At 41.0% G+C, this 14,720-nt stretch overlaps 1 protein-coding gene across 1 annotated transcript in view; it reads right to left on the reverse strand.

Moving 5' to 3' along the window:
* The window catches only part of Cnst (consortin, connexin sorting protein), an 83,449-nt gene that overhangs the window by 15,720 nt on the left and 53,009 nt on the right, over positions 1-14,720 (reverse strand). The window contains exons 4-8 of the mRNA XM_059280443.1: positions 5,988-6,018; positions 4,428-4,514; positions 3,859-3,973; positions 1,882-1,903; positions 1,609-1,705 (exon numbers count right to left, since the gene is read on the reverse strand). Coding sequence (XP_059136426.1) covers positions 1,609-1,705; positions 1,882-1,903; positions 3,859-3,973; positions 4,428-4,514; positions 5,988-6,018 — 352 coding nt within the window. The remainder of the gene's footprint in view (positions 1-1,608; positions 1,706-1,881; positions 1,904-3,858; positions 3,974-4,427; positions 4,515-5,987; positions 6,019-14,720) is intronic.

Raw genomic sequence — 14,720 nt, forward strand, 5'->3', positions numbered from 1 at the left:
AATGGCTATAAATATGGTGCCTCAGCCTCCCTATCTACACCACACAGATCACAGCAGAGGCCAAGCCAGGGGCACCGGCAAACCAGGCTGGGTGGCAGTGTGTACAGGCTCTTACACAGCCCAGCCCAGGCTGGGACTCACCAGGCAACCAAGAAGGGTGCCTCTGAACTCCTGCCCTTCCTGCTTGCACCTCTCAGTTCTGGGGTTATAGGTGTACACCACCACGTCCATTAAGTTGTAACAAGCTTATTTTACCCGGTTTCTGGTATTAAAATGACTAGAAAAGAGACACCAAGAAGAGAGTATGCGGGACTGACACAAGGCAATATCCCCAATTTGTGTCATGACAGAAAAGGGGAGGGAGATCTCAAAATGATTTTAAAGTATCTACAGAGGAAAGGGCCAGTGGATGGCCGCAGCAACATCCACATTCTCAGGGACGCTCACTCAAAACTCCTATCACCTCTGTTTAAATCTGGGCTCTCAGGCCAGGATCAGAAGGCTCACAATATAAATTGATAATAAAATCAGTCATCAGGATAAAAAAAATACCCGGGAAAATGTATTTATTTCTAAAATTTTGTAAATGCATTTAGAAAAGAAGTTTCCCAAGTCTTTTTGACTGAGGTACAAAGTGGTATAAAACATCTTAAATGGTTAAGAAACACACACCCGCCGGGCGGTGGTAGCGCACGCCTTTAATCCCAGCACTCGGGAGGCAGAGCCAGGCGGATCTCTGTGAGTTCGAGGCCAGCCTGGACTACCAAGTGAGTTCCAGGAAAGGCGCAAAGCTACACAGAGAAACCCTGTCTCGAAAAACCAAAAAAAAAAAAAAAAAAAAAAAAAAAAAAAAGAAACACACACCCATACCACACACACAGAGTGTATGTTAGTGCTATAAATTATCCAGATAGAACTTCTCATTATCTAGATTTATAGAAAAGGTCAGTACCTGGTTAGTCCATTTAGTAATGGTTGTTTTTTTTTTTTCCCTTTTTAAGCAAGAAAGGATGTCTAAACATACCAAAGTTATTTCAGATCATTTATGTATAATCTTTTTATATTCTGTTTTCCTTACTGACAACACAGAAATTATTTTGTTTTTTAAAACAATTTATATTCTCTTACTTCTAGTTATCTAAAAATGGAAATACATATAAAAATGTGGGTTTTATATTTTTTATAAGTATTTGTACAAAAATCTAAATGCAAAAAAATTCCAACACAACAATTCAGATCTAATATGTTGTGTGATATTTTGATTGTGTTCTGACAAAGATTGTTTCAAGTCAGAGGACGGAGCTAGCCACTAGCTGACCAAAATTAACCATAGAGGTTTGGAGGTAGACAGAGAGGACACAGGAAGTAGTAAGGCGGGGCTGAGAGAAAATCTCGGCCCTTTTGGAAGGTGGAACGGAAGAGGTAGGAGGCCACTGGTGGCTGCTCCCTGCTTCTCTGATCTTTCAGGTTCTTTCCCCTCATACCCCCATATCTGAATCCTGATTTTTTTATTGATAAGTATTAATTAGCTTAACGCCTCACTAATACTTTAAAATGCCACAGGTAACAGGACTCTTGTCTATTGCTCTCCAGTATAATCGCACGGACCTGCCTCTTTGGCTGACGCTCCTCTTCCCTTTGGCTCTTCAGACTCTGTCACCCGGGTTAAGCATTTTCTTCCCAGTGACTTTTCCACAGGTGCTATCTAAAACATTTTTTAAAAGGAAAAAAAAATAGTCACAACTTTTTTGAGAAACTGTTACACTGTTACATTACATTAGAAAGTAACAAGTGTTCTGAGACAAGGTTTTCTAGAACAGTCCAGCCCCAGGCGTAAGATGCTGACATACTCCCCGCAAATGCTTACAGAACACCTCTTACCTTATGCTTGGACGAGAGAGGGCTGTAGAAAAGAAGAAAAACATAGTTTTAAAAGTACAGCATGCTTCCAAACAAATGTCACTGAAATGATGATAAAAAATGGAGTCCCTCTACATTCTAATATTAGCGCAGAAGGTTCCCAGGGCTGAAACCCTGCCACCAGCTCACGTGGTTCAGACAGCTACAGCACGTGTCTCCTCGGACAGTCAGTTACTACTGAAAACCCCCAAACAAGTCACACGTGCTGCGGGCACCCATAAATGTTTTACAATGTCAGTTTGAAACAGATTATGGCAGAAGATAATTATGTTGGAATTACCCATGGACAGACAAGTAACTTTCAACTGTTAGGTTTTAAAGAATACCATTCTTAAAACAGTATGCCAATAAAGGCATGGATGAAATAAATTCTCGCTTTATTATTATCATAATACTTGGAATCAAGAAACAGCTCAAATGTCTACAAATAAATGAAATGCGTATGTAAATTGCCACACGGTCATACAGTAGATTGGTACAACAGCAAAACATCAAACTGTCACTGCATGTGATAAAATGTAACCCAGAAACAATAACTGTATTCTGCATGATCCATTTGTATGAACTTACAGGCCATGTACACCCACAGTTAAAGAACTCAGTTATGATCACAGGAGAGGGGAGAGGGAAACATGGACTTCTGAGAGATTAGAATGTCCGTGTCTTGGATCCTGTTAGGAGTGGTAGTCATAGACTATGAGAGGGAAAAATTTACCAGGCTCATACACTGAACTATAAATAATGAGACAGAATTTGGGGTAAAATGATCTAAAGATACCATGCTCATAGCATGTTCAAGTAAATACTTCCAACATGTGGGACACACTAACAAGCTGAGTTCCTTCAGGAGGGCAGTGGGAGGTATCTTCATTGAGTATATTGAAAGTAAATAAATTGTATTTCCTTTAAAGCCTACTCTTTTAAATATGTTATAAAGATGAAAATAGAAAGCTAACATAGGAACTTCCTAAGAATATAGGTTACAATTCAGAATCCCTGAAAAGACTGCAGCAAAGGTTCAAACTGCCTAGTACAGGGAAGCCATCTTCAGAGAGCTGAACGGACGTTTCTGTCCAAGCCTCTATTACTTTTCCAAGGTTGTCTCCAGGATAGCCAGATTCCTAAGCAAATGCCCTCTCTTCTGCATGGCTAGGCAGCAATTACTTGGGACTGTTTCATTATCAACACACAGAGATTTAGTTTACTGCCCATTATTCTGAAGAGAAGACAAAGTTACCAGCAAAATAGAGTCCTTTATCCTTTGTGCAGAGGACTCAGGACCTAAGCCCGGAAGTGGGCACTACTTAGACACTATCACGCTTCAGAGCGCTGAGTGGTCCATTGAAGAATTCAGAACAAAGATATGCAGAACAAAAAATAACAAGCTTTATTATTAGGATAATTTAGTTTTAAAAATCTATCTCCTTGACATGAGTCAAGCGTTTGGAATGTACCCAGTAAATGAAGTTTTCCTTCATTTAGGTTAAATACTACATACTGTGCTTTTTAGACTGTTCTAAAGAAGGTTACAACTTTTCTTATTACACACAAATACTGGAAAACAGCCAAAATATTAAAAATCAATATACAGAAATACATATATTTAATAAAATTAAAGTAATAAATAATGGTTAAAAACCAAACAGAATAAAAAGTCCTAATGTGCAATTTAGATCATTTGGCTTGCTGATCTCTTAATCAAAAAGTATCAAAATTATCAACGTGTCAGTTAGAAGGATCCTCTGAGCCTCACCTAGTGAGGTCAGTATGAAAGAGAAAAAAAGCTGAGAAACCTTAAAATTTCATTAGATTCAGTTCAGTTTCTTAAGTTGAAAACAGCAAGAAACAAATAAATGGATTATACATTTTAATACTCAATATAATATATATATCTTCAATATCCTCCAACTTACTTTAAATAAATTATAACATACTTACTCTTTATGAGTTGTGCAAATTTTAGCAAGCTGTTCAAAATCTTCACCATTAAATCCCTTTTCTGAATTCCTCAGAGGCGTCACTGTATGTGGCTGGACAGCTTTCCATTTTGTTTCTAAATTTAAAGTATTTGTTAATCACTGGCTCTTACAAAATGTATTTAGGCTCCTCGGTAATAATTAATATGCAGCTACCTTCTCAAGCAACCCAAAAGTTAACACAGTTAGAAAGAACTAAATGATTATTCACAGTACATGCAAAGATCATTCTACAAACAAAATTAGCCAGGAACACATGCAGAAGAAATGAAAACAGCTATGAGGAGCAAGACACGAAGAAAGCACCCTCTGCCTTCCCTCTCTCTCATGATGCTGGGGGAACTCACCTCCTCGCTAGCTGGGCAAGCTCCCACACTGAGCTACATCCCCGGCCTGTGCTTTGCAACAGTAACTTGACTGTGTAACTTCTATTCTTTCCACATGCAAAATCAGGACAATACGCTCACTCTCTAGATAGCGAGTTGTTACATTCCTGCTGATTCCCCGGGTTCCAGGTCAGTCTGTACTTACCCCACTGTTCCTGAATGGCAGAAAGATTTGCGAGCAGTTGCTCATGATACAATCGTTCAAGCTGAATGAATTTCATTGCTCTCTCATCTGAATAGAAACACTGAGGAAAATAGAAATCAAGACTATCGACACTAAACCCCACATCTGCAAAGGAATGTCCTATAGAGGACAAGGAATGTGTACCTCTGACCAAACAAAAAATAAGAAGGCTCTAATTATTTTTAAACTTAAGCACATCTGACGTGAGCTTTCCTGGCTTTGGAGTAAGCACATTTTATCGTAACACATGATGGAGAGGTACTTGGGTTCCGCAAGCCGACAGAAAGGCAAGGTTTCACTCAGGACTGCCTACCTGGCAGTGCACTGCTAGCAGTCATTAAAGCAGTATACTGGAAAGAGGACCCACAGGGCATCCTGGAGTCGGTGTGTTTCCCTGACGACTCCCTGACTAGGAGACCCTTCAGGTAAGTGTTTCTTTCTGCCCTCATGATCCTCTACTTACTTTTCATTGGACCTTTTTCTCTCGTGAGTCAAAAGCAGCAAATGCTAAATAATGAAAACATGGCATGGGTCTGTTATAAAAATAACTCACCCCAGTGACTTTCCTAAGTATCACGTAATCCCCCCCCCCCCCCTTTGGTTGATCTTCTTATGACCTTTTGGCTTCCCATCTGTACCACACTAACTTGCATCTTAGGAGGTTTGAGAAACACTGTCCAAATGCCCAGCTTCCTCTGGGCAATGTTCTAAATGTTGACCCAGAAAAAAGGAAGAGATGATTGGAAGGTTTAGCTTTGTGTCCTTCCCATGAACACCAAGAGGTTCGGCTCCCCGTCTCTGTCACCTTAACGATTCTAGGGACCAGGAGAAACCGAACAACTCCTCTGCTCCCTCTGCCCAGGACTAAATGCTTCCTATTCAAAAGCTGACATGGGATCTACTTGAAAACAGTATTTTGTTGGTTACTAGTGAAACCCAATTTTTCCTTGGCAGCTACATACGGCCGTGCGTCATAAAACATTTCTGTCAGTGAGGAAGCGTTAAAAGATAAATTTAAATTGCCCAATGATGCTGTAGTGTCTTAACATGATGTTCTGCAAACAACAAAACCCCCAAATGATGCCCTTCTCTGGACACAGCCCTGCAGGACCACCGCTGCAGCGAGCAGTCAGAGGAGTTAGTTACCATGCGTTGTCCGACATGCTCCATTATGTGCATGTTTGACTCCTGTGCTTAAGAGTGAGAGAATCTAACGGACTTAAAGTCTTCTTTCTCAGCAGCATGTGTTTTCCCCATTCTCTTCAACATAAATGTTTAATATTGGTAAAGTTAGGTCTCCTTGATGAAAGCCAAATTTAGGTGGCTCTAGGGGATTTCTGGAGTGACCTATTTCCTACACCTTGCTCTTTGAGGCGGTTATAAGGGTACACACCACTGCCAAAACCCACCCAAACCATATGGTCTACACATCTTGTTGCATAGACCTTAACTTAAAAAAAAAAGAAAAGATGGTTCTTCAAGTGTTCTATGAATTTCTGTCTATAGTCAAGAAAAGGATACAGTCCTCTTCCTGAAAATAGGTCTCAGCTACCTGTAAAGACAAAAGAAGAAATGATTATTTGAGTGAAAGGACAAGCTTGGGAGCCAGCAAGATCTCGAAAGGTTGCTTTGATAAATTACTAACAGAAACACTTTCACCACATTCAAAGTTCAGAGGACTCTGTAAGCGCAGGACACGATCCTTATGTCTCTGTCAAGCACTCTCCAGCCTCCAGGCCACCGTGTTCTAGTCTAGCTCAGGCAGTGACCAGCATCACCTGGTCTCTACAGTCTAACTTAAGGACGAGGGGAAGGCTATAGCTTTACGAAGGTACAACAGGGTGAAAAGGTTAAAAGGACTATTCTGTTCATTATAAATTGAAAGTCAGAGACGGGGTGAGATGGCTCAGCAGGGAAAGATGTGCCCACCCAGGCTGACAACTTGAGTTCATTCCATGTGACCCACATGGTACAAGGAGAGAACAAGTTTCCCCAAGTTTCCCTCTGACCCCCACATGAACACCATGGAACATACACACAAATAGATAAGGGCCAAAATGTCACATTACATGGGACCTTACACAATTCATTTCTAGTTTAAAAACTACCAGCTCAGAACCTCATGGGACACTGGTTTTGGTGTCTGTGTATGTTTGAGACTAGGTCTCACATAGCCCAGGCAGGCCTTGAACACCATATGCAGCTGAAGATGACCATAACTTCTGATCCTCTTGCTCCTGCCTCTCAGGTGGTTGGGTTGTAAGTAGCACCACCATAACAGACAAGGTTATGTTGTGATGTTTTTATTGTTTTTTCTTTGAGTATGTTTGTGTGTGTGTACATGCAGGTGCATGTACTGAGTTTGGCATGGGGTATTGTGGTGGTTTGAATGTAATTCGCCCCCATAAGCTCATAGGGAGTGGCAGTATTAGGAGGTGCGGCCTTGTTGTATAAAGTGTGTCACTCTGGCATATATGCTCAAGCCACACCCAGTGTCTAAGACCACTTCCTGTTGCCTGCAGGTCTAGATGTAAGAACTCTCAGCTCCTTCTCCAGCACCGTGTCTGCCTGCATGCTGCCATGTTGCTCTCCACCTTTATTATTGGTATTATTTCTGAGACTGGGTTTCACTGTGTAGCCCAGGCTGGCCTCAACCTCATGGAGATCCACCTGCCTCTGCCTCCCAAGTGCTGGGATTAAAGGCGTGTGCCACCATGCCTGGCCAGACCCCTTATTTTTTGACTCAAGGTGTCATTGAACTTGGAGCGCACCGATCAGCTAGGCTGACTGGCCAGTTAGCTCTGGGGACCTGCCTTGGGTTATCACACAGATTCTGGGGGTCCAGAGTAGGTTCTCACGCTTGCACAGCAGGCACTTTCCCTATCATTTCAGTCCTGTCTTTATTTCATTTTAATCATGTGTGTGACTGTGTATGGGTATGTGCATGTGAGTGCAGGTGCCTGCAGAAGCCAAAGGCAGCTGATCCCTGGAGCTGGAGTTACAGGCAACTGTGATTCACCTAGTGTAGGTGTTGGTAATTGAACTCAGGTTCTCTGGAAGAGCATTCATTACATGCTCTTAACTGCTAAACCATTTCTTCAGTCCCATGCCTAGACCTATTTATTTATTGAGACAAGATACCTTGTAGCACAGGCTAGCCTAGAATTCATTATGTAGCCAAGGATGACTCTGAACTGCTGATTTTTGGCTTCTACTTTCTGAGTGCTAATTATAGGCCTGGTGTTGTATTGCTATTTTTAAAAAGGCCAGGCTAGCGAGGTGATGATGTTTGTTCAGCATGCTCCAGGCTCTTAATCCAGTCCCGAGCACCATAAACACAGCTTGAGGATGTAGCTCGGTGGCAGTGTGCTTGCCTAGCATGTGTGGGGACCTGGGATCAATCCCCAGCACACCAACAAAAGGGAAAGAGAACGAGGTTGTGCAGGGCCACACATACACCAAACACTAGAGTCCAGTGTTAGGAGGTGATGCCAGGAAAGACTTCCCACTCACCCGTTTCCTTCTAAAGGAACTTTAAATGAAAACAAAACAAAACTGAATCAGGCATGCACCTTAATCCCATTTACTGAGGATAAGGCAAAACAGCTTAAGCCCACAAGTTCAAGGCTAGCCTAGACAAAAAGTGTCCTGTCACAAACAAACACAGTTAATTAATTAAGAATTTCTTTGATTAAAAAACTCTGAACTCCTAAAAAGTCTCCACTATATTTTTATCCTCAGTATCACACTTGTTTCCTTCCTACATCTGGCCTGGTCTTACAACCACACATGTGTTGGGGCCTTAATTTTCCACTAAATGCTCTAGAATCCAATAGTATACCATCTAGCAAGTGTCTTTATTCTAGACTCAAGAATGTACAAAAGTGAGTAAAGTATTATTTCAAACTTTAAAAGCAACACCTAATTCCTCATATCCAACTTCCCCCATCTTTCCTATGCTGCTAGTAACCTTAAAACAGAAATCAGGGCAGTGACAGGACACATGCTCTCTGTTCTCTGCTGGGAAGCCGCATGTGTTGACACACTCTTTGTCTTGGAGTGCTGAGCTTTGAGTTAGGCGGTCCCCAGGCTTACACTCTGCAGCTAACTCACTTGCAGATGAGAAGTGAAATGCATCAATTACCTGTCTTCCCACTGAATAACCATTTTAAATAGTTTCGTTTGATGCTGGCACTTTAAGTAATTGCGTTAGCATAGAGTTAAGTCTGTCTTTCCTCTAATAAGCAGCAACCTCTGCCATAGATTTCAGAAGTGCCTCGTGGAACAGTGACGGGGATCCGACGCTGCAGAGAAGTGCGGCGAGCACTTCTTAAAGAAATACATTCATGCTCTGTGTTCAGACAGCTGTCTGGGCCAGGAAGGGAGCTTGTGGTGGAGTACTTGCCGGGCACGGTTCAAGGCCCTCCCTGGCATCAATACACAGCACAGGAAAGAAGTCAATACAAAGATAATATATTCTGTGGAGATCATCTCAGTCCGTGAACTAGAGTGCCATAAGGACAATCACGTCTTAGGAGTTCTCACCATTGTTTATACTGTATACTGAACTTTTTGGTTGAGAAGCAGAATTTTTATGTAGTAAGTAGATCCATCTCATAGTCTGTGTGCCCACACATAAATTCTCTTTTTATATTTGGAAAAAAAAAAACTTAAGAGATTTTTTTTTAGGACCTTGATAAGATAAAGGGTTTATGACCAGACCAGTAAATTAAAATATTGATAACATTTAGCATAACTTGTGATACTTAAAATATTCCACATAAGCATTTTTTTACATTACACTACATTGTTTTACATTATTTAATTCTTTTGTATGTGTATGTGAGTGGGTGTATGTCTGCTACATGTGGAGGTCAGAGGACACTTGGCAGGAACTGGTTTCCTCTTCCTCCATCAGCGTTCTGGGGACTGGCTCAGGCTTGCTCACAAGCACCTGTGTGTGCTGAGCCATCGAGACAGACCACTTTACACTTCAGAACACGTTCTACTGATTCCTCTAGGTTTCTGGTAAAAATAAATAAATAAAGGATTTCATTTGTAGATCCCTATCTCTATTTTCTAGTACAAAGAACAATAAAGTAGTTGTTAAATTCATAAAAGCAATAAAAAAAGGAAGAACTTTGGCCAGATTTCCCACAAGAAATAGTATGTGTAGAGATAGTATGTGTAGAGACAAATTTAAGCACTTTATATATTAGTTTAAGATAAAAACAAACAAAAAACAAAACCATTTTTATACAAATAATGAAGATAATTAAATACTTGTTGTAAATTTTCAGTCTAAACTTAGATTCTATATTTATTTTACTTTGAAAATTTTTAAAGTGATTTTTTTTAAGAGTCTGTTTTTTAATCAAGCCATTCTACTATGTTACAGATCTATTAATATGAGCTACAGGAAACTGCTAATATTCGACCATTTTGAAATCCCCATGGATTGAGAAAGTCTAAGCTGCATGGCTGTTTAAGGTTTGGCTTATGCACACAAAAATGGTTATAGATATGTAAGTACAGCAGGTTCAGACAGGAAAAAAACCTCTAAACAGGTTACAGTGTGTTCAACAATGTGCGTAGGCTTAAGAAAAAAAAGAAAAGAAAAAGGATATAGACAGTCATACAATAAATACATAAATAGTTTAAAAATAATAGAGTATGATTTAGAGAGATGGCTCAGAGTTGAGAGCCCTGGCTGCTCTTTCTAAAGGTCCTGAGTTCAATTCCCAGCAACCACATGGTGGCTCACAACCATCTATAGTGGGGTCTGATGCCTTCTTCTGGCATAAAATAAATAAATGAATAAATGAATGGATGAATGAATAAATAAATAAGTAAATAAAAAACAATAGAGTCTTTAAAGAAAGAGTAAAGTACCAGGCAGTGGTGGTGCACACCTTTAATCCCAGCTCTCAGGAGGCAGAGACAGGCAGATCTCCATGAGTTCTAGGCTATCCTGGTCTACAAAGTTGAGTTCTAGGACAGTCACAGTGGTTACACAGAGAAATTCTGCTTCAAGAAACAAACAAACAAAAAAAAGTAATAACAATAAAAAAAAAGTCACATAGAGATGGGAAATATACAAGGAGGCTGGATCCTGTATTTTATTGTGTTGTTTTTTTTTTAATTTTTTGAATGCTGATAAGCAAATGACAGTTGCTGGGAGACATGAGATTGTGAAAGGGTCTCCTGAAATAAACCAGCCTAGAAACTTTAAGAATGCCTTAACTTGTGCTGGGCGGTGGTGGTGCATGCCTTTAATCCCAGCACTCGGGAGGCAGAGCCAGGTGGATCTCTGTGAATTTGAGGCCAGCCTGGGCTACCAAGTGAGTTCCAGGAAAAGGCGCAAGCTACACAGAGAAACCCTGTCTCGAAAAACCAAAAAAAAAAAAAAAAAAAAAAAAAAAAGCCTTAACTTTAAAATGGAACTCAAAAAACATTGCTTTTGTTTCCATAGGAAATGGAAAGCTATAGATTCCTTCAAAATTAATAAAGATCTTGGATGCAGATGTGAGGGAGAAAGCCAGAAAAGACTACAGGCAGGGAATATGTATGCTGATCCCTCTACATGGGAACAGCTCAGACTGGATGAGACATGATAAATCTCGCTGGCTACAGAGTCCTCCTAACAGTTTCCAAATGGACTTATAAAGTTGATAGATGTCTTTTACCTGCTCAAATATAAAACAAATCATCTTTAGCTGACTTGTGCATACTGTACATTCCATATTTATGTTAATACAGATAGGTGGTATGTTACCTTTAAAAGTTTACATGTTTTTAGAACAAAAGGACCGGACATGAATAAAGACAAGACAAGTAGCCCAAATGATACAGCTTCTCAGAATGCCTGTTACAGTTTCCTCAAAGATCTACACCCAGAACAGCTTCAAAGCTGCTAGCTGAGATGGCCCAGCCTCACAGACTACTCCAGCCAAGACTTCAGATAAGCTCTACACTTTCCCATCACACAGAGACTAACCAGAAAATCATACAGCTAGTTCTTCCAGGACTTGACCATTATCCCAATTTTCTAGGGTTTCCCTAGAGATGCTGTCACCCCACAGAGAGCAGGAGGCAGTCTAGAGAACACAACGCCCACATTCCCAAGAGGTGGGATGGATGGTTTCTTGTCATTCAGTAGATGTTTATCATTGTTTAGGAGGGTTGGTTGCAAGTTGTTATTTGTGGTCAGAGAGGAAACTAAGCAAAGGATCTTTTTCCAAAATAAATAAATGAAATGGGGGAGATATAGGAAAGAACTGACTCTACTTTTAACATAAAAATGATAGGATAAAAAAGCAGATTATTGAATCTACTTTTAAGCTTAAAAAAAACTCTATTAGTCTCAAATATTTCACATTAGTATGGATTTTTGTATATTGATACAAGTTTAAGGTTATTTTTGTTATACTGCATATATGTTTCTACTCATTTAAGGTATTGTACCTATGAAACTCACCTGAAAATGTAATATATAATTTATATATATAATTAAGAAACACAGGTTAGTAGTTTGTCATCTATAATAAACTTGTAGTCATGTTAGGTATGTTTTCAAGGTTAAGGCTAGGTTTGTTTAGCTCAGATATACTTAATAGATAACGGCCCTCAAACTTGTCAGATATCTGATGAATATGGCATTTAAAATATTTAACAGAAAAAGCTTACTATGACAGACAGAGATTCCTAGATCCTAACAGTGACCTAGATGTCTTCATCTGAATTATGGTAATGCTAACCACTCAGAAAGACTGCCAAATGCAGCACCTCTCACCAGGACCTGGCCCAAACTGTGGTCAAGGCAGAATACTGAAGAATCATTGCCCCACATTGGGTGCCATTCATAGGGATTCTTTTTCTGTCCCACCAGCCAGCTCCCAAATAAACAATAGGGAGACTTCTTATTAATTATACAAGCTCAGCCAATAGCTTAATTTTCTTTCTAACTAGCTCTTATCACTAAATTAACAAATTTCTATTAATTTATGTGCTGCCATGTGGTTCATGGCTTGTTACCTCATCTCCTACATGTCATGCTTCCTCTGCACCTGGCTGGCAACTCCACCTTCTTCTTCCCAACATTCTCTCTGCCCCCAAAATCCTCCCTAGCTTTTGGCCATTTAGCTTTTCACTAAGCCAGTCAGAGTAACATATCTTCACACTGTGTAATGGAATGTAATGGAATATTCCACAACAATGGTGCTACCAGTAGTATGCTGAGAAGCCTTTCAGTGTCAGTTCTGGTATGTTAGGGGCCCTGGCGTGTGGTGTGTGCATTCCTGTCATATCCAACATGGAGCTGCCAACAGCTGGGAAGCTGCTCAATGTGATCACCATAAGCTAGAAAAAGCAGGTTCCAGGGTATCACTGGGTTATGCCTAATAGAAACTTCTAGAAACCTTTCATCTATGGCCTTGCAAAGAAAATTAAACAGTGCTACACAGAGTTCTTGTCTTAGACATGAAAATACAATGCCCAGTCCTTTAACGCCACCGCCTTGCCTTTTGTAATTGGCACATGGTAACTGCTCTCATGTGAGAAGTTTTGATGGGTTTCATTCATATATAATCAGATTGGGGGTGCAGAAATATAATTTTCAGTCAGTTTTTAGGTTTCTGTGGCAGCTGTTGTTGCTGTTTGAGTCAGGGTTGATATAGGGTAACTATATCCCAAGTTGACCTTGAACTCACTATGCAGACCAGGCTGGCCTCAACCTTACAGCAACCCTCCTGAGTCAACCTCTCCAGTGCTGAGACTGTAGGTGTCCACAGCCCCATCTGTGAGCTCTGGAACCACGAGGGCAACAAAACCCATGCTTCAAAGTAAATGTGTTTCTCGGCAAAAAGGGAAACTTCAACATAAATATGCAGAATATTTACTCTGTAAAAAGCCCCTAAACGTATGTTGAGCAGAACAATGAGGCAAGCCTCACTGCCCCATTTATCTAAACCTGAAAAGCAGCCTGGCAGAGCAGGTGGTTCATGGCCTTCTTGGGTGAACGACCCAATTGTTCTAGTCCAAGTCCTGACACTTATCAGCCATGGACCTTGAATGTGTCACTTTCATCTTAAAAATGGTCAGAAGCACCCACATCTATAAGAAAGTCAAGCCTTCTACCTAAGCTTTCCTAGTGTTTGGAGTGCACCAACATGCACTGCGCTCATGATAAACTTTGAGACATCATCTCATACTGTAGCCCAGGCTGACCTTCCCTAGATCCAACTGTCTCAGCTTTGAACACTCCGCCCCCAATTCATCACTTTGTAACTCTGCTTTGTTGGGTGCTTAGGTTCCATCAGATGAAGGCATCCTGAGGAAGACCGGATGGGCTCAAACTCCCATCCAATATCTTCTTTCCCTCTTTGGGGCTCAAACTCCCATCCAATATCTTCTTTCTCTCTTTGCAATCCCAGGGTTCTGGACAGCCGCACCTAGTGAGTGCAATCAGCAAACTGAAAATGACTGCCTTCATCCCAATGTCTGAGAGGGGTCGGCAGGAAAGACACTGAGGTTCTCTTAGGCATCCCACCACAGCCCGGCCTTTGACAAGGTGACCAAGGTGTCCTCTGTAAGTCCCAGATCCCCTGCCGGACGGAGACTTCTGGCTTCATTTACTTTTGAACACACCTCCTACCAACATCTCTACTCTGAAAGTCCTTGGTGTAATTATGTTTCCTTCCAGACATTACCACTGGGACAACCCTGGGAAATGGGATAACCCTTCCTCCTCCTGAGGGGTCTGAGGGAGTAGCGTCTTCTTCAAGTTCAGACCTTGGGAACACACAGGACTAGAGGCTGAGGAGCAGAGCACATGTCAGAGTTCTCGAGTTTGTCCTGAGATAAGCAAGGACATTTTCCCCAGAGCCTCACAGGGCAGCAGGGGACTCCCAGGGTATGCCTAACCCACCTCCCATCCCAGGGCACACAGGCTTTCCAGTGACTCCATCTCCCCAAAGCCCCTTTTAGTATATGATCCTGACACCCCCAAAAGAAATCTTGTACACACACACACACACACACACACACACACACACACACACACACACACCCAGAGCTGCTCTAAGGGCTGGCAGAGAAAATATTTCTAGTGTATGGCCATACCACCTTGAATCTCATCTGATCTCAGAAGCTAAGCAGGGTCCAGCCTGGTTAGTACCTGGATGGGAGAAAACACATTTCTAACCAAGCAATTAGATTTTTTAACCTGTATTTTATTTTTTTAAAGTTCTGTATCAA

The sequence above is a fragment of the Peromyscus eremicus genome, chromosome 15, assembly GCF_949786415.1.
Source record: "Peromyscus eremicus chromosome 15, PerEre_H2_v1, whole genome shotgun sequence".
NCBI classification, from domain to species: Eukaryota; Metazoa; Chordata; class Mammalia; order Rodentia; family Cricetidae; genus Peromyscus; species Peromyscus eremicus.